Source organism: Anolis carolinensis, unplaced genomic scaffold, assembly GCF_035594765.1.
Source record: "Anolis carolinensis isolate JA03-04 unplaced genomic scaffold, rAnoCar3.1.pri scaffold_30, whole genome shotgun sequence".
NCBI lineage: Eukaryota > Metazoa > Chordata > Lepidosauria > Squamata > Dactyloidae > Anolis > Anolis carolinensis.
In genome coordinates this window covers 164,413-187,775 of record NW_026943839.1, presented here as the reverse complement: position 1 = coordinate 187,775, position 23,363 = coordinate 164,413, and the positions used below count along the sequence as shown (strand labels likewise).

The 23,363-nt window shown below is 49.6% G+C and overlaps 1 protein-coding gene across 1 annotated transcript; it reads left to right on the top strand.

Annotated features, from left to right (window-relative positions):
• LOC100565209 (NFX1-type zinc finger-containing protein 1) lies at positions 1-21,876 on the top strand. The gene is given in 15 exon segments (XM_008123092.3): positions 1-181; positions 6,848-8,602; positions 9,320-9,436; positions 9,553-9,698; positions 9,848-10,010; positions 10,126-10,224; positions 10,361-10,590; positions 10,830-10,984; positions 11,038-11,192; positions 12,898-13,043; positions 16,161-16,271; positions 16,463-16,528; positions 16,530-16,562; positions 16,674-19,042; positions 19,044-21,876. Coding segments are annotated over 15 exon segments (5,811 nt in total). The 3' UTR covers positions 19,129-21,876.
• Positions 21,877-23,363: the final 1,487 nt, after the last annotated feature.

Below are 23,363 nucleotides of genomic sequence, written 5' to 3'. Positions count from 1 at the left end.
ATGGAAACCGAACTTTTCCTCTTTGGTGGAGAAGCAACAGCAGAGTCCGCCTGGGCCTCTCTCTTGGCTTGGCCTCGGTTATCCGCTTCTCCGGAGGAAGGAAGGAGCGCAAGCTCAGTCTCCATGGAGCCCCGCGAGAGAGGAAGGCAGGGAGGCCGGTGGGACCGCAACCGAGGCGGAGGTGAGAACTTTTATGGGATAAGAGCTGAGAAAGGACGGGGCGGGCATCTGCCGGGAGGGCTTTGATGGGGCCGCCCTATAGGACAGCATGGGGTTGCCTTCAGAATCTTCCCACTCAAGCATGACTCCCGAGTGGGCTGGATTGTCAGAGTATTTGCAGCGCAGAAGTACAGTAGAGTCTCACTTATCCAACATAAACGGGCCGGCAAAAGCTTGGATAAGCGAAAAACTTGGATAATAAGGAGGGATTAAGGAAAAGCCTATTAAACATCAAATTAGGTTATGATTTTACAAATTGAGCACCAAAACTTCATGTTATACAACAAATTTGACAGAAAAAGTAGTTCAATATGCAGTAATGCTACGTAGTAATTACTACAGTAGAGTCTCACTTATCCAACATAAACGGGCCGGCAGAACGTTGGATAGGCGAATATGTTGGATAATGAGAGATTAAGGAAAAGCCTATTAAACATCAAATTAGGTTATGATTTTACAAATTGAGCACCAAAACATCATGTTATACAACAAATTTGACAGAAAAAGTAGTTCAATGTGCAGTAATGCTACGTAGTAATTACTACAGTAGAGTCTCACTTATCCAACATAAACGGGCCGGCAGAACGTTGGATAGGCGAATATGTTGGATAATGAGAGATTAAGGAAAAGCCTATTAAACATCAAATTAGGTTATGATTTTACAAATTGAGCACCAAAACATCATGTTATACAACAAATTTGACAGAAAAAGCAGTTCAATACGCAGTAATGTTATGCTGTAATTACTGTATTTACAAATTTAGCACCAAAATATCACGATGTATTGAAAACATTGACTACAAAAATGGCTTGGATTATCCAGAACGTTGGATAAGCGAGGCTTGGATTAGTGAGACTCTACTGTATTTGCAGCACAGAAGTACAGTAGAGTCGCACTTATCCAACATAAATGGGCCGGCAAAAGCTTGGATAAGCGAAAAACTTGGATAATAAAAGAGAGATTAAAGAAAAGCCTATTAAACATCAAATTAGGTTATGATTTTACAAATTAAGCACCAAAACATCATGTTATACAACAAATTTGACAGAAAAAGCAGTTCAATACGCAGTAATGTTATGCTGTAATTACTGTATTTACAAATTTAGCACCAAAATATCACGATGTATTGAAAACATTGACTACAAAAATGGCTTGGATTATCCAGAACGTTGGATAAGCGAGGCTTGGATTAGTGAGACTCTACTGTATTTGCAGCACAGAAGTACAGTAGAGTCGCACTTATCCAACATAAATGGGCCGGCAAAAGCTTGGATAAGCGAAAAACTTGGATAATAAAAGAGAGATTAAAGAAAAGCCTATTAAACATCAAATTAGGTTATGATTTTACAAATTAAGCACCAAAACATCATGTTATACAACAAATTTGACAGAAAAAGCAGTTCAATACGCAGTAATGTTATGCTGTAATTACTGTATTTACAAATTTAGCACCAAAATATCACGATATATTGAAAACATTGACTACAAAAATGGCTTGGATTATCCAGAGGCTTGGATAAGCGAGGCTTGGATTAGTGAGACTCTACTGTATTTGCAGCGCAGAAGTACAGTAGAGTCGCACTTATCCAACATAAACGGGCCGGCAGAATGTTGGATAATCGAATAGGTTGGATAATAAAAGAGAGATTAAGGAAAAGCCTATTAAACATCAAAATAGGTTATGATTTTACAAATTAAGCACCAAAACATCATGTTAGACAACAGATTTGACAGAAAAAGCAGTTCAATGCGCAGTAATGTTATGCTGTAATTACTGTATTTACAAATTTAGCACCAAAATATCACGATGTATTGAAAACATTGACTACAAAATGCGTTGGATAATCCAGAATGTTGGATAAGTGAGACTCTACTGTAGTTGGATGAAAGCAGTGGAGGGCAGAACGAAGAGACACTCGGAGACCTTGGTAAAACTATTTACAGTTTTACTGTATGCAGCAATAATCAACACAAACAGACTTGCAGATGACAGACGAACACAGGACTGGGTTGTTGCATGTCTTTCGGGCTGTGTGGCCATGTTCCAGAAGTATTCTCTCCTGACGTTTCGCCCACCTCTATGGCAGGCATCCTCAGAAGTTGTGAGGCATGGATAAACTAAGTAAGGAAAGGAAAGATTATATATATGTGTAGAGTCCAGGGTGTGGCAAGAGTCCTTTGTCACTGGGAAGCCAGCATTAATGTTTCAGTTAATCACCCTAATTAGCATTGGAAAGGTTTTTGTCTCTTGCCTGGGGGCATCCTTTGTTCAGTCATTAGCTGTCCTCTGCCCTCAGAGTGTTGGTTCCCATCTACTGTTCTGATATTTGAGTTTTGTAATACTGGTAGCCAGATTTTGTTCATTTTCATGGTTTCCTCCTTTCTGTTGAAGTTGTCCACATGCTTGTGGATTTCAATGGCTTTTCTGTGTAGTCTGACATAGTTATTGGAGTGGTCCAGCATTTTTGTGTTCTCAAATAATATCCTGTGTCCAGGCTGGTTCATCAAGTGCTCTGCTTTGGCTGATTTCTCTGGTTGAATTAGTCTGCAGTGCCTTTCATGAACACAGGACTGTTCTGTTCTCCCAACAGAACTTGACTCGAACTCTAGGCAGACAAAACTCAACTGAACTGAGGCCATCGTTATGCACAAACACTTGTGTCTGGATACTCCCTAGTTCCGGCCACACATCAAGGTCATCATAGCTTCTTGGCAATTAACTCTTTCCACATTATGGTACATTCTGGATGATGCAATCAGCTGCAATACAAGAATGGCACAAATTGCATTTAAACACTACACTATCAATACACAAATCCCACATTAACATGGATGGCTTCCAGGGAGCCCGCGCCTCCAAAGCAGCCAACCTTGAACCACACACAGGCTGAAACTTGGAAGAATGAATCAGTATTGATAATGAAATGCGACTTGTATGTATGTATGTATATCATCTAGACCAGGCATGGGCCAACTTGGGCCCTCCCTCCAGGTGTTTTGGACTACAACTCCCATCATTCCTAACAGCCGGTAATGGATGTGTTTCGACGATGTGGTTTTAAAGTCTATGCTGCTTCTGTTGATATGTGTTCAGGGCATTGAATTGAGCCCCCAGAGTCCCCTTCGGGGTGAGAAGGGCGGGATATAAATAAATAAACCGAATAAATAATAAATAAATCGCCCAGAAAGGCCAGTTCGGGCCCAGTTCTGCTTTGGATTGGCTTTACTGGCCTAGGGAGACTTGCCCTGACAACAAAAGTCTGGCACATAACTCCTGGTGCCACATCACAGACAAAATGGATCTGTAATTGGCTAAGCTATGATTCTATGATTCTGATAGTGGCTGAGTTTTTCCTGTTGTTTTTCGTCAATGCGACTGTCACCTGGGATGGCGACATCAATGATCCAAACGTTTTTCTTTTCCACAACTGTGATGTCTGGTGTGTTGTGTTCCAGAACTTTGTCAGTCTGGATTCGGAAGTCCCACAGTATCTTTGCGTGCTCATTTTCCAATACTTTTGCAGGTTTGTGATCCCACCAGTTCTTTGCTGCTGGGAGGTGGTACTTGAGGCATAAGTTCCAATGAATCATTTGGGCCACATAGTTGTGCCTCTGTTTGTAGTCTGTCTGTGCGATTTTCTTACAGCAGCTGAGGATATGATCCATGGTTTCATCGGTTTCCTTGCACAGTCTGCATTTTGGGTCATCAGCTGATTATTATTATTATTATTATTATTATTATTATTATTATTATTATTATTATTATTCATCATCATCATCATCATCATCATTTAATTACTTATTAATCGCCCTCCATCCACGATGCTCTAGGCGATTTACAAGATAAAATTGTAAAGGATAAAAATACATACATACAAATATTGATTAAAAAATTAAAATAGATTAAAAGCTCTAGTAAAGAGCCAGGTCTTGAGTGCTAGGTTAAAAGGCCCCAACTCACGCATGGCTCTCATATAGGGTGGCAAGGCATTCCATAAGGCAGAGGCAGAAAGAGAAAAAGCTCTGCGCCTGGTCCTCTCCAAGTGCACTTCTCTAGGACCCGGTACATAGAGTAAGTCTCGTTGGGATGGTCGTTGTGACCTTCGATGATGGGAGAAGGAGAGACGGTCCCTAAGGGACGATGGGCCCTGGCCGTAAAGAGTTTTAAAAGTCAGGACTAGCATTTTATATTTTATAGCATTTTATTTTATTAATAATAATAATAATTTATTTCTTACAACTCGCCTCAATCTTCCCAAAGGGACTCAGTGTAGTCCATTCCCCAGTGTAGATGTTGCCACAACCAGCGGGAGCAGAATGATTTTAGTGACTTGGAGAGTGATTTCGAAAGGGCAGGGTCACAGGGCGGAGGGATATCTGCTGCCACTGCCCTGTCTATCCTATAAGTCCCACACCCTAACAAAACCGCAAGAAGCATCATGACCTCCATTGCCTGGGAGGTATTTCTACTTTCTGAGACCAGGGCTCCACATCCAGCAAGAGGTTTGTGTCAGTGTTCGAAATTTTGGTGTCCAGATGACCTCATAAATTCTCTCCCCGACACTGACAGCCTGGGCCAGCAGATGGTGGTGGAGACCAAGTTGTGGAATGTGTTGTCGAAGGCTTTCATGGCAGGGATCACAGGGTTGCTGTGTGTTTTCCGGGCTGTATGGCCATGTTCCAGAAGCATTTTCTCTTGAAGTTTCGCCTGTATCTGTGGTAATGGCACCTTCAGAGGTCTGTTGGCAATGAGGCCAATGGAGTGTGTATATACCTGTGGAATAATGTCCAGGGTGGGAGAAAGAACCCTTGCCTTTTTGAAGCAAGTGTGGATGTTGCAATGAGCAAGCTTGAATAGCATTGAGTAGCCTTGCAGCTGCAAAGTCAATCAGTGAGGGTCTCAGCATAGAGGTAGCCTGATTGTTGTTGCTTGGAGGCATCTTCTGTCTGGGAGGTGTTAACTGGATAAACCAGTAATATGGATAAATGGCATATTATTTGAGAACACAGAGATGCTGGCCATTGAAATCCACAAGAAGCAAGTGGACAATGTCGACAAAAAGGAGGAAACCATGAAAATGAACAGAATCTGGTTACTATTATTATAAAACACCAGAATCAAGCCAGTAAAGGGGAATTCCAGACAGCTAACCATCAAGGGCCAGTTAACACCTCCCACACAGAGGACGCCTCCAGGCAACAAAGCCCAGGCAACCTGAATGCAGATACCCTCACCGATTGACTTTACAGGTTCATGGCTACTCAATGCTATTCAAGCTTACTCATTGCAACATTCACACTTTCTTTAAACAGACAAGTGTTCTTTGGACATTCCACAGGTATATATACACTCAGAGGGGACAAGGTCAGCATCCTAGTTAGAAGGGTCATCCACTCCAACCCGTCTGCCAGCCAGGAACACACAACTCAACTCCCCCTCAGCCTCTGGTTGTGCCAGTAAGTGCCAGTTCTCTCCAGAGCCACTATGTAGACCTGTGGTAAGTATGGCTCAGCCCCGTCTGCATCCTCCTCTGGTCTTGAGGGCAGCGAGAGATGTCCCTCTATCCCTGATCCCAACGTTGAGGCAGTGGGGAGGGCAGGAAAGAGATCCCGTCTAGAACATGCTGCCTGGGAGTCTGCGTGCGGTTAAGCTCAAATGAACCTCTTTTGTGAGGTAAATTCCCAGGAAAATAGCAGAGTATGTGGAACTATCCCTTCCAAAACAGCAGGAAACTTACGTGAAGTGAGTTTCAGGGTTTCCTTTCCTTGCCTAGTTTATCCATGCCTCACAATCTCTGAGCATGCCTGCCATATATGCGGGCGAAACGTCAGGAGAAAATACTTTTGTAACATGACCACACAGCCCGAAAGACATACAACAACCCTTTCAGGAAAGCCTTTGTCCTTCAGGATGGCAAAGGATGGCAAAGTCAGCTTACAAGTTTAAAAAGCATTTATTGAGATAAAAAGAAATCCATTGTAGATAGGAAAAGAGTTTGGAGCTAACTAGCTTATCTAAGCTAGGTCTAAGATAGGTAGGCTGGTGAAAATAATAAAGAAATCTAGATAGCTACATTTTGCCTACGAGAGAGGCAAAATGCATCCCTTTTGATGAAACAAAGGGATCAGAAGGAAAATCAGGATCAGAATGGCAATCAAACTGTATGGTCTGTGCCTTTTGCTCTAGGGCCATCAAAAATCCAATCTAAATTGAGGAAGTTACCTCAAATCCCTAGGAGAGCTCACATTGCTAAATCAACAAGTGAATGGGTGGATCTAAACAGAACAGGAAGAAGGAAATAAACAGTAAAGCCTATCTGGCATGCATGGGACTATAGAGAGGTTTCCCTCAGTCTATTCTACGCTTGCTATCTAATAATAGAGACTTGAGCAATGCAGGATGACATCTCTAACAGTTTCCTTCTCTGAAGGATTTTAAGCAGAGGTGGGATGGCCACTGGTCAGGAGGGCTTAGGTTGTGCCTTCTTTCCAGGCAAGAGGGATGGTCTTCGGGGTCTCCTTCTGATTCTATGATTTTATGCCATCTCAAGCCGAGGACAGGCTTTAGGGATGGTTCCCTTTCTGCTGCTGTGTCAGGGCCTAATTCTGCTCTTCCTGTTTTTACAGCAGGCGGCCCCGAGGGACAGTGGAGAAGGGCCCACCAGCCAAGATGGGCCCAAAGGGAGCACCCCCCGCTCCGTGCACCAAGGGGGGAAAGGACAGGTGCTGACTCGGATGGGGACAGCCCCCAGCGCCACTCGCAGCAGATCGGGGTCTCCTTCTTGGAGGAGCTGCTGGAGAAGGAACCATCGGAGGTGGCCATCACGCTGGCCTCCAGCCCGGGCCTGGAGGAGGCTCTTTCCCAGGCCGCGCTACGGCCGTACTTTCTGGAGCTGCTCCTGCGGGCTCTTCGCAAGGCCTGCACTTCACGCACCAACCGGCAGAGCATCCAGTGGCTACTGGGCCTGGTCAAGGAGTCGGCCTTCCTGGGCCAGGGCCTCCCGCAGTACGTGGCAGGGATGCTGACCGAGGCTGTCCCAGCTACGCGTCACCGGTACCCACAGCACGTGGGCGACATCTTGGCCCTGGTGCAGGAGCTAGTCAGCGTCTTCCCGGCTAGCACCATCCAGTCGGTAGCCATGCTGATGTCCCTCCTGCAGGCTTCCGTCAATGCCCTCCGGGCCTCCGAGGTGGACTTCACAGAGGAGACGGAGAAGCAGATGGAGCAGGTCCAGGCCTATGTCCAGCACCTGCAGGAGCGGTGTCGGGAGGGCACTCTGAAGGTGGACAGCCCCGTGCGGATGGGGACCCCGGGGGAGGCGGAGGGCGAGGCAGAGGCAGGGGATTACCGGGAAATGGCCATCTTCCCCACCTACGCAGAGCTGCACAATGAGGAAAGGCCCTTCCTGCGGCCCAACACCCTCCGCCAGCCCTACGAGGGGCCCACCCTCTACCTGGAGACCCACTTCCAGCTTCTGCGGGAGGACTTCATCCGGCCCATGAGGGAAGGCATCGCCCAGATCTTCAGTGACACTGAGGAGAGCGGCCTGAGGAAGAAGAGGTTCGAAGACATCCGAGTCTACTTCAATGCCCGGATTGTTGCCCCGCACTGCACAGCTTCCGGCATCGAGTACCGAGTGCAGTTCGACACCCGGCCACTGCGCTTCGTCCGGTGGGAGAACTCCAAGCGGCTGATCTTCGGCTCCCTGGTCTGCCTCTCCAAGGACGGCTTCGAGAGCTTCCTCTTTGCCACGGTGGCCCAGCGGGACCCCAAGGAGCTCAAGGAGGGCTTGGTGTGGCTGTCGTTCTGTGAGCACAGCCGGCCCCTCCTGGCCCGGGTACAGCCCTTGGACTCCTTCCTCATGGTGGAGACCGCGGCCTACTTCGAGGCCTACCGCCATGTCCTTCAAGGGCTGCAGGAGGCCCGGCCGGAGGAGCTCCCTTTCCAGAGGTACCTGGTCCGGTGCGAGGCCGATGTCAGCGCCCCTGCCTACCTGGAGGGCCCCAGGCGCCTCTATGACTTTGCCTGCCTGGTGCAGAAGCCACCCGCAGAGGAGCTGCCCAAGGAAGAGTCGGATGAGGAACTGTCGGACGAGGAAGAGCACAACCATCTAAATGTCCCCGCTCTGTTCAGACTCCAGCATCCACGACTAGGTGCAGTTCAAGACCGGGCCGCTGCACTCCGAATGGAGAGAGAAATCCAAGCAGCTGTTCTTCGGCTTTCTGGTGTGCCTCCCAGAGAGGAAGGTTCCTCTGTCAACATCCTGGACCCACAGCAGTGGCCCAGCAAGGAGGCTCTGGGACTGGACGAGACCCAACTGCAGGCCCTGAGCTTGGCGCTCACCAAGGAGCTGGCCATCATTCAGGGGCCCCCGGGGACCGGTGAGTGGGGCCTCATGGGTGGAGCAGAGGCTCTTCTGGGGAGGGGGTCCTGGTTCTTCAGCACCTTGCATGGGGCTTACCCAGGAGGAGATGTTGCCCAACTGTGATACAAGGGTCCCTAATGCTGACCCTTATGTCTCTGTGTTAGGCTTCTTGAGGCAGAGAGAGTCCTCATGATGCTCCCTTCTCCAAAGAAGGGTAACAAAGCACACTCAAGACTTTGGTTCAGAAGAAGGGGAGATGACCGTTGCATGCAGGCAGCAAGTAAACACACACTGAGCTATATAGATCTAATAAACAGAGGAGAAAACACAAGGTAGCAAGCCATGGTCCAATGGGTTCCCCTTGTTCCAGATTGCTCCCTAGATGCAAGGGTTGGTGCTTCTTCAATTCCAGCAGCCCCCCCTCCCCGCAACTTGCATAGTTGACCCTGATGGACGGAGCAGAAGCTCTTCTGAAGAAGGGGTTCCTGATCCTTCTGCATTCAGGATGGACTAAACCTCAAGAGGCCTGTGTCAGGCCTCTTGAGGGAGAGGGGGGCCTCATGATGCTCCCTACTCCAAAGAAGGGTAGCAAAGCACACTCAAGATATTTGGGAAGCAGGGAGAAGTGACGTCTGCATGCTCCCATTTCTTTCCTCCCCATAATAATGCCCTTCACCCCCGCAGCAGCCTCTGTGTCCAGTGGGAGTGACGGACCTTCTCTCCCCCTCTTCAGGGAAGACCTACGTGGGACTGAAGATCGTGCGTGCCTTGCTGGCCAATGGCCGGGCCAATTTGTCACCCATGCTGGTCGTCTGCTACACCAACCACGCTCTGGACCAGTTCCTGGAAGGTGGGACCCTCCAAATGCCCATCTCTGCATCCACAGCTATGGATTGGGTGCCCCTCCCTCACATCCATTATTGGGGAAGGGTTCCCGCATTCAGCCCCAATCTTTCCTCCTCTCAGGGATCCATACATTCCAGAAGCAAGGGATCGTGCGCGTTGGAGGGAGGAGCAGCAGCGAGACCCTGAAGAAGTTCACACTGCGGGAGCTCCGTAGCAGAGGCGGATTTCAGGTGGACCTGCTCAATCTGGACATGGCTCACTTCAGTGTACTTTGGGGGGGGGGGGCTTCATGGGGATGGGGTCTCTTGCTGGGAAGAAGGAAGGAAGGAGGGAGGGTGGGTGGAGGCACAGCGTCTAAGGCTCAAAGGGAGCCCTATATGAACCTGCACTGCTGACCTCTCTTTCCTTGGCACAGATGTCCAGTGAGATGCAGGAAGCCCAGACTGAAGTGGTCCGTAAGGCAGACATCCTGGAGTGCAGCCTGCGTGGAGTCCTGCACGAGAGGCACCTACGGAGCCACATAGCCATCTGCCACTGGGACAGCCTGAATCGGGGCTGGGTAAGGAGGGGATTGTGGGGTACTTAGTGCTCCAAAAGGAAGGGGACTGGAGCTCCATGGGGAGTGATGGCGCTTGGTCTGGGGCACCCCACTCTTCAACTTGGACTGAGCTCCCCTCTTGCTTCAGCACGGAGAAAGGATTAACCCCAAGGACTCCCTCATCCTGGAGTGGCTGGGCCTCGGTGCCATGCCCTTTGCCTGCAGCGCGCCCAATGATGGAGCCAACCCTGCAGGTAGGACAATGCCCCCCCCCCCCCCCGGAATCCCATCCCATTACATGTGACGTGTGGAGGGAGGGAATAGAGGAGGGTCTCCTCCCATCAGCTGTAGTGCTCACCACAGCCTTCCCGGACCTCACAGAAGCTCCAGAGAAGGAAGGGGAAGAGAAGGAGAAAGACCCCGAGGAGGACTCACTGGCCATTGCGGAGGAGGCGGCCCTGCTTCAGGCTGACCGCCTGCTGGACAGCGATGACGCAGACCGGCCCTGGTCCCGCAGGCGCCGGCACCAAAGGGATGCAGCTCAGCTAGACGACCACTTCCTGGCCCTGCAGCTGGAGGACAAGGAGAAGGAGGGGAAGAACAAGGAGGGCCGCTGGGAGGTAGGGCAGGGGAGGCACGTTGGGCCTCTCATCACTGTCCCTAATTGCAATCCATATATACAAGTTGATGCTTCTTGGCTTCCAAGACGGGAGGGAGGTTTTGCTTTTCCTGCAGGGCAGAAGGGGGTTGGACAGGATGGCCCCTGGGGTCTCCTCCAATGCTATGATTCTATGAGGCGAGCCTTCGCTCTTGCTTTCTGCCTTGACGCTCATCCGCTTGCGGGCCCTTCTTGCTCCAGATGCAGCCCGGCCAGAAAAAGAAGCTGAAGCAGCGGGTGAAGAAGGAGCTGGAGAAGCCGGAGGGGATGAGCGCAGAGGAGGCGGAGGCCGTTCGGGACGTCTGGCGCCTGCCCTTGACCTCTACAGGTAACCTTGCTCCCAAGACACCTGGGAGGTCAGGGACTCCAGCCCCGGGACCGGTATTCACACCTGCTTCCCCTGCAACAGGCATTGGGTACAGAAGTACCAGGCAGAGATCCGGCGCACAATCCTGAGGCACGAGGAAAAGTACCAGGAAGCGGCTGATCGCCTGGCCGAGCTGCGTCTCCAGGACGATCTCTGGATCCTGAAGAAGGCAAAAGTTGTGGGGATGACCACCACAGGTGAGGGGAAAGGGAAAAGTAAAAGGAAGAAGTGAGGGGAAGAGGAAGAGAAGGGGAGGGGGAGAGGAAGAGGAAGGGGAAGAGCAAGAGAAAAGGGGAAGAGGAGTGGGAGTGTCATGAAGACTTTTACAACAAATGTTAAAACATCCTGCTCAGACTGAACAGAATATCCCACTTCTGACACCAAAAATGTTATGAATAACTTTTCAATAACTTTAAAGCATAGGTTCTTTTTATTGCAATTTCAGTCTGAGCGGTATAGCAGAACTTTTACAGAACAACAAAGAACAACACTTAGACATACAAACATACAGATTCTATGCAACTACATTGGATTCACAAACAACCTACAGTTACATTGGCTAAGAAACAAACAAGGGGGGGGGTTACATTTTCATTCATCATTCACACACAACATGCATCCACCTTCATGCACACAAATATTACCATATTCTTTCTCCCTCCTTGGAGAAGCACCTGCTTAGGCCAGACCCAGCTTCCACTGCTGCCTGCCAAGACAAAGTTCCAAAACGCCAAAACTTCAAAAAGACCATGATTTCAAAACGCACTCTTTTATCTTCCCGTGAGAAAAACAGGCCCCAAAGAGTGAACAGGATCCTGCTTTCCCAGAGCAGATCTGCCACTCCCAAGGACACCATCTCCACTGAGCATGGCGGGTGAACAGCGTCACTGTCTGTCACACCTTCTGGACTGTCATAAGGTCACTTTTATAGCAATATTTTGCTGATGATGTTGTCCCAAAGTTGTAAATGAGTGATAGACGTCTTCCATCCTGGAATATCCTCAGTTTCCTGGACCAGATGTTGATTCCTCTTGATTGGTGTTAGCAACTCTGCCCCAAAAGTTCATCAAGTTAGCAAATGTTGACAGATGTTAACAGATGTAAACATTTCTCTTATCAGTCACAGTTCTTATCACAGTTTGCTGGGCAGGTCAACTATTTCAGGTCTCATTAGCAGGTTTTAATTACAATTCCTGAGCAGGTAGTTAATGGTTTGCAGACTTTACAGACTGGTGTCTTCAAATTTCCTAACTCACTCATTCTTCCATTCATACCACATGTCATATATGCATATTTTGGTCACATATTCCCCCTCTTGCATATTGATTTCATTTATAAATCTATATGCAACATATAGTAAAGCAACTTCTAAATTTCAGGTGTGCCAAATCTCAATTTCTTAACCAGAAATACATTTTCACAATTACAATTGCAAATAACCAAATCATCATCATTATTACAATTGAATGAATAATTTCATGTCAAAACATTTTATCATTAATAAAATAACCTTTTTTATGCATATGATCTAAAACCATCTTGTTCCCAAGTGTTTCCTTATTTGTTCATCTTCATTACATTTCCATCACAAAACTTTATTTAACTATATTTTTCATCACCAAGTTTTCTAAAAATATATAACATCACCTTTTACTTCCCACTTTTGTAACCCAGATACTTTATTGTTTTATTTCCTTTATAAATCTATGTATCTAAACCCAAGTTAAGATATCCAAAATGTCACATTTACCATCACAACTGTATCACATTTCCCCTTCCATTTTCATGAGTTATTAACTATAACCAAACCAAATATTCCCATTTGCATGTTTTCCCCAACATCAATGAACCTTTCAAATGTGAAACGCTGTTCTAAGGCCTCTGCCCCCTTCTCCCTTCCAGGTGCGGCCAGGTACCGGCAGGTCCTTCAGGATCTGTCCCCTAGCGTGGTGGTTGTGGAAGAGGCGGCCGAAATCCTGGAGGCCCACATCATCACCACCCTCAGCAGAGGCTGCCAGCACCTCATCCTCATCGGGGACCACCAGCAGGTAAGGGGGGGGGGGTGCCATAGGAGCACCTGGAGGAGGGCCGGCCCCACCTTCACCCCACTCTCAGGCATCTGTTGGATAATGTTCTAGCCTTTAAACATAACAGGGCAATGCTGCAGAATTGAGTACTGATATTCTTAGTACATTTAACAAACTGCAGAGATTGTCTTCATTACAACTAGGGGAGGGAAGGTTGCAGTGGTCTTTGGGCAGTCCATCTCCCTGGTCAGATGCGCCATCCCGCAATTTTCTAGTTTTGAGTGTGTCCACCTCAAGGGACAGCTTGGGGATTTTGCTAGTGTACCGTCCACCCCGCGATACAGCAGTCTCCCTGTCCAAGCTAGCAGAGGTGGTCTCTGGCGTGGTGTTGGCCTCCCATTGACTGGGAGTGCTGGGAGACTTTAACATTCACACAGAGGCCACTTTAACTGGTGCAGCTCAAGACTTCATAGTCGCCATGATGACCATGGGGCTGTCCCAAGTGATATCGGGGCCTACTCCTCAAGTCGGACATACACTCGATCTAGTTTTTGTTGCGAATGATGGTGAGGTCGGAGTGGAAGAGCAAAATATTCTTCCATTGTCATGGTCTGACCACTACCTGATCAGCTTAAGACTCACTGTGATCTCGAACCTCTGCAGGGGTGGTGGACCCATTAAGATGGTCCGCCCCAGGAGACTTATGGATCCAGATGGATTCCTGAGGTCTCTTGGGGATGTTTCTGTCATGGAGGCTGACGATCCTGTCGATGCCTTGGTTGATTGTTATAATGGCAAGATGTCTAGGGCAATACACACGATTGCCTCTGAACGTCTCCTCTCGATGCACAGAGTCACTCCAGCCCCTTGGTTTTCAGAGGAGTTGGTAGTGATGAAATGCTCAAGAAGGAAACTAGAGTGCTACTGGTGGAAAACTTGTGGCATCTCCGACCGAGCACAGGCTAGAGCCTACTCCACGGCTTCGTGGGCAGTCTGAAGGCTTTCTCGACTGCCCACATAGCGTCTGCAACTAAAGAACTTCGGAGCTGTTCCGGGTTGTCGGGGAGCTCCTCCACCCTCCTGAGGTGGAGGGGCCACCTGAGGACTCAGCAACTCAGTGCAGCGAGTTCGCGCACCATTTTGCAGACAAAGTCGCTCAGATATGCTTCGAGTTGGACACTGGTCTTGCTGCAATGCCAGATGAGGTAACAGGCTTCTGTCTGTCCGATTTTGTGGGATTCGTTTTGGCTTCTTCAATCTGACGATGTGGACAGGATCCTTGGAGCTGTGGGAGCGACCACTTGTGCTCTGGACTCTTGCCCTTCCTGACTAGTCAAACTGGCCAGTGGAGGGTTAGTAGATCGGTTAGTGACTATTATAAACACCTCGTTGGTCCAAGGGAAATTTCCATCATACCTTAAACAGGCGATTGTAAGACCCATATTGAAAAAAACATCCCTGGACTCTACTGTCTTAAGCAATTACAAACCGATCTCTAACCTCCCTTTTTTGGGCAAGGTGCTGAAGCAGGTGGTTGCTTCTCAGCTCCAGGGATTCCTAGATGACACCAACTTCCTAGACCAGTCGTAGTCTGGTTTCAGGCCTGGGCACAGTACCGAGATGGCTTTGGTCACCTTGGTGGATGACCTCCACAGGGAACTAGACCGGGGGAGTGTGACCCTACTGGTTCTCTTGGACATCTCAGCGGCTTTCAATACCATTGGCCATGGTATCCTTCTGGGACAGATCTCTGGGATGGGCCTTGGTGGCACGGCTTTGTTGTGGCTCCAGTCCTTTCTGGAGGGCCGGTCTCAGTTGGTGAAGCCGGGGGACACCTGCTCGGACCCCTGGCCATTGACCTGTGGGGTCCCGCAAGATTCCATTTTGTCCCCCATGCTTTTTAATATCTACATGAAACCGCTGGGAAAGGTCATCCGGAGTTTTGGAGTTCGGTGTCATCTCTACGCAGATGACACCCAACTCTACCACTTTCCCACCGAAATCCAAAGAAGCCCCTCGGATTCTGGACCAGTGCCTTGCCTCTGTGATGGGCTGGATGAGAGTGAACAAGCTGAAGCTAAATCCTGACAAGACAGAGGTCTTCCAGGTCAGTTGAAGGTCTGACCGGGGTATAGGGGAGCAACCTGTGCTTGACGGAGTCGCACTCCCCCTGAAGGTGCAGGTCCGCAGCTTAGGGGTCCTCCTGGACTCAGCGGCGACACTTGATGCTCAGGTGTCGGGGGTGGCTGGGGGGGAGGATTTTGCACAATTAAAACAATTAAAACCGTACCTTGGGAAGTCTGATCTGGCCATGGTGGTCCATGCCTTGGTTACCTCTAGATTGGACTATTGCAATGTGCTCTACGTGGGGCTGCCTTTGAAGACGGCCCGGAAACTTCAATTGGTCCAACGCTCAGCAACCAGGCTACTAACTGGAGCAAACTACAGGGAGCGGTCAACTCCCTGTTCAAGGAGCTCCATTGGCTGCCGTTTTTCTTCCGGGCCCAATTCAAGGTGCAGGTTATTACCTACAAAGCCTTAAACAGTTTGGGACCCGCCTACATTTGTGACCGTATTTCTCCCATGAACCTGTGCAAACTTTTCAGTCTTCGGGGGAGGCTCTCGTGTGGCTTTCCCGGATCTGGAACTCGCTCCCCAGGGAGATTATGCAAGCATCTACCCTCTTAGTCTTCAGGAAAAGCCATACAACCTGGCTTTTCCAGCAAACTTTTGGAGAGTGAATACTGATCCATGTCAGGTTCTTGTTCCAGTGACCATTACCATTTTTGATGCACTTTATTTTATACCCACAGTTAGAAACAATCCTAGGTCTACCTCATTCCAAGTCTATCAATCGTAGCACCTTGGCTTCCTACTCTATTCCCTAGTTTACATCATTCACCCCACGCACTTTGGCCAGTCCATTTTTATAATTTCTACTCAGGTTTTTAGATTATGTTTAGTTGATTACGGTATTTTTAATGTTTAATGTGTATAATTGTAATTTATGTGATGTGTTTTTATTTTTCTGTTGAGTGTAATTATATCTGGGCTTAGCCCGATGAAAGCCGCCCCGGGTCCCCTTGGGAGATGGAGGCGGGGCATAAAAGTAAAGTTATTATAAAGTTATTATTGCAGCTTCGCCCCAGCGCCAATGTCTACGATCTGGCCAAGAACTTCCACCTGGAGGTCTCCCTTTTTGAGCGGCTGGTCACGGCTGGACTCCCTTTCATCCGCCTCAACTACCAGGTGAGGAGCAATGGGGCCACTGAAGGGAGGGGGTGAGGTTGTTCGTTTTAGGGGCACCTTCGATGAACCAATGGGATGCCATGCCTGTTTATGACCATCTGGACGTTGGCAGCAATGAAGGCAACCTGGGTTTGAGGGTTTCCTCTGCCAATTTCCCCCATCCAATTTTGTAATTGGGTCTGGCTTTGCAGCATCGCATGAGGCCAGAGATCGCCCGTCTGCTCACACCCCACATCTATGCAGAGCTGGAGAGAGCTGGACCCATCTGTCCTCGAATATGAAAGCATCAAGGTGAGTCCTGTGTTCCCCTCACCTGGGGTGTTCTCCCACCTTTGAGCGGATGGCACCTGTTGTGGTCTGGAGGCTGATCCCCTCATTGCCACTGCCCTCCTTCCTTCCCAGGGAGTCTCCTCCAACCTCTTCTTCGTGGAGCACAACGTCCCGGAGCAGTCACTGCAGGAAGGGAAGAGCCACCAGAACCAGCACGAGGCCCAGTTCCTGGTGCGGCTGTGCCAGTACTTGCTGTGCCAGGGCTACCAGCCCTCACAGATCACCATCCTTACCACCTACACGGGGCAGCTCTTCTGCCTGCACAATCTGCTCCCGGCCAAGACCTTCCAGGGAGTGAAGGTCCATGTGGTGGACAAGTACCAGGGTGAGGAGAATGACATTGTGCTGCTGTCCCTGGTGCGCAGCAACCTCGAGGGCCGGGTGGGCTTCCTGCAGGCCGCCAACCGTGTCTGCGTGGCCCTCTCCCGGGCCAAGAAGGGCCTCTTCTGCATCGGCAACCTGGGCATGCTGAGCCAGGTCCCGCTCTGGAGCAAGATTGCCCAAACGCTGCGTGAGAAGGGCCAGGTGGGCCGCGCCATGGTGCTCTCTTGCCAGAACCACCCCGAGACCCACACGGAGGTGGCCAAGGCCGAGGACTTTGCCAGTGTCCCTGAGGGGGGCTGCAGCCGCCCCTGCGAGGCCCGGCTGGGCTGTGGCCATGTCTGCCCACTGGCCTGCCATCCCTATGACCCCTTGCACCGGGAGTTCAAGTGCATGAAGCCCTGCCAGAAGACATGGTGCACAGATGGGCATCGCTGCCCCAAAGTATGCTCCGAGCCCTGCGGGGAGTGCCAGGTGAAGGTGCCGAAGACACTGCCCCGCTGCGGTCACCTGCAGCAGGTGCCCTGTGCCACCCCTGCAGAGAAGTTCTGCTGCCAGGAGCCCTGCCCACGGGACCCGAGGTGTGGGCACAAGTGTCGGATGACCTGCGGCCAGGTGTGCAGCCAGCGCTGCCCAGAGAAGTTCCAGATCACCCTGAAGTGCGGGCACAGCCAAGAGCTCTCCTGCTCCATCGCAGAGGAGGTGAGGGATGGGAGGCCTGTGCCCTGTCAGGCCAAGTGCCCTACTCTCCTGGAATGTGGCCACCCATGCCCCGGCTCCTGCCACTCTTGCTTCGGCGGTCGATTCCACACGGCATGTGCCAGCGCCTGCAGGCAGCTCCTGGTTTGTGGCCATGAGTGCCTCCAGCCCTGCACCAGGGATTGCCTACCCTGCCGGTGGCCCTGCCAGATCCGCTGCGTCCACCGCAGCTGCCAGAAGACCTGCGGCGAGCCCTGCCCTCCTTGCATGGAGCCCTGTGAGTGGCGCTGCGAGCACCAGCAGTGCAGCCAGCTGTGCTCAGAGCCCTGCGACCGTCCCCGTTGCAATGTGGCCTGCCCCCAGGTGCTCCGCTGTGGCCACTCTTGTGCCGGCCTCTGTGGGGAGCCCTGCCCGACAGAGTGCCTAGTCTGCGACCATGAGGAGCTGACCCAGATCTTCTTCGGTTTCGAGGATGAGCCCGGGGCCCGCTTCGTGCAGCTGGAGGACTGCGACGACGTCTTTGAGTCTCAAGGCCTGGACGTCTACATGGACGAGAAGGCGGAGGAAGAGGGGGACCAGAGCACAGCAGCCGTGAAGCTCAAGGTGTGCCCTTCCTGCCGGACGCCCATCCGAAAAAATCTGCGCTACGGGGCGCTGGTGAAGAGGAGCCTGGCGGAGGTGGAGCTGGTGAAGCGCAAGATCCAGGGCTCCCCTGAGGAAATAGCCTCCGGTGCCCAGAGACTGAAGGCAGTGTTAAAGGAGAAAATCACTCTGCGGGTCAACATGCCGGCGGAATACACACAGCTGCAGAAGAAGTTGGAGAAGCCATTGTTTGCCTCCGTCCAGGGCCTGATCTTTGTGGAGAATCTCATGAACTTCTATGTCCGGCTGGCAGAACTGACCGAGGCGGTGAGGAAGGGCCGGTCCGGCGAGTGGGAGGGAATGAAGAAGCGGATGGCAGAGGCAGCCAGTTGGCTGGAACGGCCCCGACTCAGTTTCACCGGCCAGGAGCTGTCCGATCTGCAGCGCGAATTCCAGCGGCTGGCCTTCCTGGTGGAGCTGCTGGGCAGGTGCCAGGCCGCCCAGGGCAAGATGGATGACTCCACGGAGGAGATAGTCAGCACCCTCCGGCAGCTCCTGGAGCGGCCCGAGAGGTTCACCCCGGAGGCCGAGCAACTGGTCAAGGAAAAGATGGAGGCCCTGAAGACCCTCCTCCAGGAGTCCGTGCTGGGCATCTCTGAGGTGGAGAAGCGGCAGATCGTGGCTACCATTAGTGGAACGACACGTGGCCATTGGTTCAAGTGCCGCAACGGCCATGTCTACATGATCGGCGGGTGCGGGGGCACCAGTCAGAGCAGCCAATGCCCCGAATGCCAAGAGATCATCGAAAGCAGCAACCACACGTTGGTGTCTGGCAACCAGGGCCCCTGAGATGGATGAGGCCGGGTTTTCTCCCTGGTCCGAGGAGGCCAACAGAAGGCTTGGGGATAGGGTGTCAAGCAACTGACTCCAGTAACCCTTCTTTCCTTCTCTTTGATCTTCAGCAGACATGGGTCAACCTTGGTCCTCCCTCCAGGTGTTTTGGATTCCAACTCCCACAATTCCTAACTGTTATGAATTGTGAGAGTTGGAGTCCAAAACACCTGGAGGGCCAAAGTTGGCCCATGCCCGATCTACAGGATAAGACAACTTCCTGTATCTACTTGAAGTATCTTTGTATTCATATGCATCCTGCAGTGCACGCCATCCTGCATTTAATTACTGGTGATCACCTATAAAGCCCTAAACGGTTCAGGACCTGCCTATCTTTGTGACTGCATCTTCCCCTATGAACCAACGCAATCTTTAAGATCAGCTGGGGATGCCCTCCTCTTGCTCCCACCTCCGTCTCAGGCACGGTTGGTGGGGACGAGGGAGAGGGCCTTCTCGGTGGTGGCCTCCCGTCTCTGGAACTCTCTTCCCAGGGAGATTAGACTAGCGCCCACCTTGTCTATCTTTCGGAAAAATCTAAAAACCTGGATGTTCCACTGCTTTTGATTAGCAGTTCCCCAGTCAAGCCTGGCCTGTTCAAGCCCTAAGTCTAGCCCTTGCCCCTTGATAGAGACATAGGGCTCTTTCCCACATTGCCCCTCACCCCAAGTTTCCTCATATGGCTCTTGCACTTTATCTATTAGCACTATCCTCGACACTGAATTGCACTAGTCCTGCTAATGCCTCTTAGAACTGTATTATCCACATCAGTATTGGCTCAATTATGTTTTTATTATGTTAATCGTGTGTTGTCTAGCTTTTATTATGATGTTGTTTTATGAATTTTATGCTTTATTTTAACTGTGTTGGTTGAGCTTGTCCCCATGTGAGCCGCCCTGAGTCCCTTCGGGGAGATGGAGGCGGGATACAAAAATAAAGTTATTATAGTTTTATCAAGTTTTTAAAACTGTTTGCAGTTTTGCACCTGGGTCTTTGGACTGTAATAAAATTTTGATAGACTGATCCCATTTGAAGATCAAACTACAGATCACACAAGAGGAAAGAAGTTTCTGCAAACCACCCAGGAAGGAGGATGGGAGAGCAGGAAGACATCACCCAAGCCCTCCTGACAGATGGCCATCCAGCTTCTGTTTAAAAGCTTCCAAGGAAGGAGCCTCCACTAGACTCTGAGGCAGAGAGTTCCACTGCTGAACAGCTCTTCTTGCAGTCAGGAAGTTTTTTTCTCATGTTCAATGGAATCTCCGCTGTCATTTGAACTCATGGCTCCACTGAAGCCTAGTTTCCAGGGTAGAAGAAAACAAGTCTGCCCCCTCCTTCTTAGGACACCCTTTCACATATTTATACAAGGCTATCATGTCTCCTCTCAAATGTCTCTTCTGCAGGCTAAACATTTGCAGTCGCTCCTCCTCATAGAGATTCATGGTCTCCAAGCCTTTGATCCTTTGAGTCTCCCTCTTCCTCTGGACACATTCCAATCTCTCTTTTGAACTGTGGGGCCCAGAACTGGACGCAGTGTGATTCCAGGCGAAGGTCTCTGACCAAAACAGAAGAGAAAGGCACCATGACACTATCCTCCTTTGGATGCATTCCAAAATTCCATTGGTTTTTTGAGCTGCTGCATCACACTCTTGGCTCATGTTCAGCTTGTTCCATGGAGTGTGAGCCAGGCATCACCCATTCTGTATCTGTGCATTTCCCTTGTCGAGCCAGATGTCACCCAGGGGATTTTTTTCATGTCAGAAGTAACATACTGCAAGTTGCTTCTGGTGTGAGAGAATCGGCTATAATAATAATAATAATAAAACTTTATTTATACCCCGCCACCATCTCCCCAACGGGGACTTGGGGCGGCTTACATGGGGCCATGCCCAGAACAGTACAATATAGCAAAATATAAAACAACATATCACAATACAATTAAACAATACAATAAATAATCATATACACTGTAAGGGCGGGCCGCATGAGACACTTAATTAAAACTTGGGGTGAGAAAAGGATAAGAATACAATCAGCGATCTACCAAGGCATTGCCCAGGGGACATCCGATGTGTTACCATCCTGCTGGGAGGCTTATATCATGTTCCCACATGGGAAGCTAGGGCTGACAGACAAAAAGCTCACCCCGTCTCATGGATTTGAACCGCCAACCTTCACGTCAGCAGTTCAGCTGGCACAAGGGTTTAACCCATTGCTCCACAGCGGCTTTCATTGTAGAAGTATACGCATAATATGGACCAGACGCAGATCTTTTTCTATTTCTGCCCCTGCCTTATGGAATGCCTTGCCGCCCTAGATGAGAGCCATGCGTGAGTTAGGGCCTTTTACCCTCGCACTCAAGACCTGGCTCTTTATTAGAGCTTTTAATCTATGTTAATTTTATCAATATTTGTATGTATGTATTTTTATCCTTTACAATTTTATCTTGTAAATCGCCTAGAGCATCTTGGATGGAGGGCGATTAATGAGTAATTAGATGATGATGATGATGATACGTTTCAAGAGGGAAAAGTTGAAAACTAGATGGATAGCAGAATATTGTTATATTCCCTGTTATTTTAGATTAGAGTATGCGAAATGCTAACATGCTTAACAATGGTATGCATAAGCTGTACTAGGATCTCAAAAATATGTTTGTGCTTCTTTTTTTAAAAAAAAAATACCTTGTACTTTCCCGATACAGACATGGGTTCTGTATTTTTGCATTTTTGGAAAAATTGTTACTTGTATATTCTGATAATAAAATAAAATGGCAAAAGCCCAATCCCCTTGTCTCCAGAGAGAGTTAGATGCTGACAGCCCAAGGTTTCCGTCGATCTGGACACTCTCTCCCATTAAGGCAGCCTAGAATCACATTGGTCTTTTCCGCTGCCACATCACACTGTGGTCTCACCTTCAGCTTGTGGTGCACTGAGAGTCCGAGATCCCTTTCCCAGGGATTGTTTTCAATCCTGGTGTTGTATCCCTTCTCCTTTATCTCATGGGATGAAGGAGACTGTGAGGCCACACTGGGGAGCGGGTGCCACCTCCTTCCACCACAGAAACCGGTCCTTTCCTTCCAGCCATGTCTTCTGCTGACAACAAAGGCCCTTCCTTGTGTCACTGGGCCTCCTTCCCTATCTCTTGTATTCGGAAGCCAGGTGCCACATGGGGCGGGGCTTCCTCTTAAGGGGCGGGGCTTCCTCAATGGGCATGAATTTCACTTAAGTGGCGGGGCGTCTTCTTTATTTACTCAGTTGTATCCGACTCTTCATGACCTCATTGACCAGTCCAGGCCAGAGCTCCCTGTTGGCCGTCACCGCCCCCAGTTTCTTCAAGGTCAACTCAGTCACTTCAAGGATACCGTCCATCCATCTCGCCCTTGGTCGGCCTCTCTTCCTTTTTCCTTCCTTTTACTCCAGCATCATGATCTTCTCCAAGCTTTCCTGTCTCCTCATGATGTGGCCAAAATACTTCAGCTTTGCCTCTAATATCCTTCCCTCCAGTGAGCAGCCATTGGGCATTATTTCCTGGAGGATGGACTGGTTGGATCTTCTTGGAGTCCAAGAACCAGAGTTCAAAAGTGTCTCTCTTCCTTCGCTCAGCCTTACTTATGGTCCAGCTCTCGCATCCATAGATTACTATGGAGAATACTATTGCTTTGACTATGCAGATCTTCGTTGCCAGTGTGATGTCTCTGCTCTTCACTATTTTATCATTGAGATTAGTCCTTGCTCTCCTCCCAAAAAGTAGACGTCTTCTGATTTCCTGGCTGCAGTCTGTATCTGCAGTGATCTTTGTGCCTAGAAATATGAAGTCTGTCATTGCCTCCACGTTTTCTCCCTCTATTTGCCAGTTATCAATAAGTGTAGTTGCCATGATCTTGGTTTTCTTGATGTTGAACTGCAGCCCAGCTTTTTCCCTTTCGTCTTTCCTTCCCCTTGGTGATAAGGCTCCTCAGCTCCTCCTCGCTTTCGGCCATCAGAGTGGTATCATTTGCATACCTAAGGTTGTTCCTGTTTCTTCCAGAAATTTTAACTCTGGCCTTGGATTCCTCAAGCGCCGCACGTCGCATGATGTGTTCTGCGTACAGGTTGAATAGGGAGGGTGACAGTATGCAGCCCTGATGTCCACACTCCTTTCCCAATCTGGAACCAGTCTGTTGTTCCGTGGTCTGTTCTGACTGTGGCTACTTGGTCTTTATACAGATTTCTCAGGAGACAGACAAGGTGACTTGGTCTCCCCAGAGGGAAGACCAAGAACATGCCACAG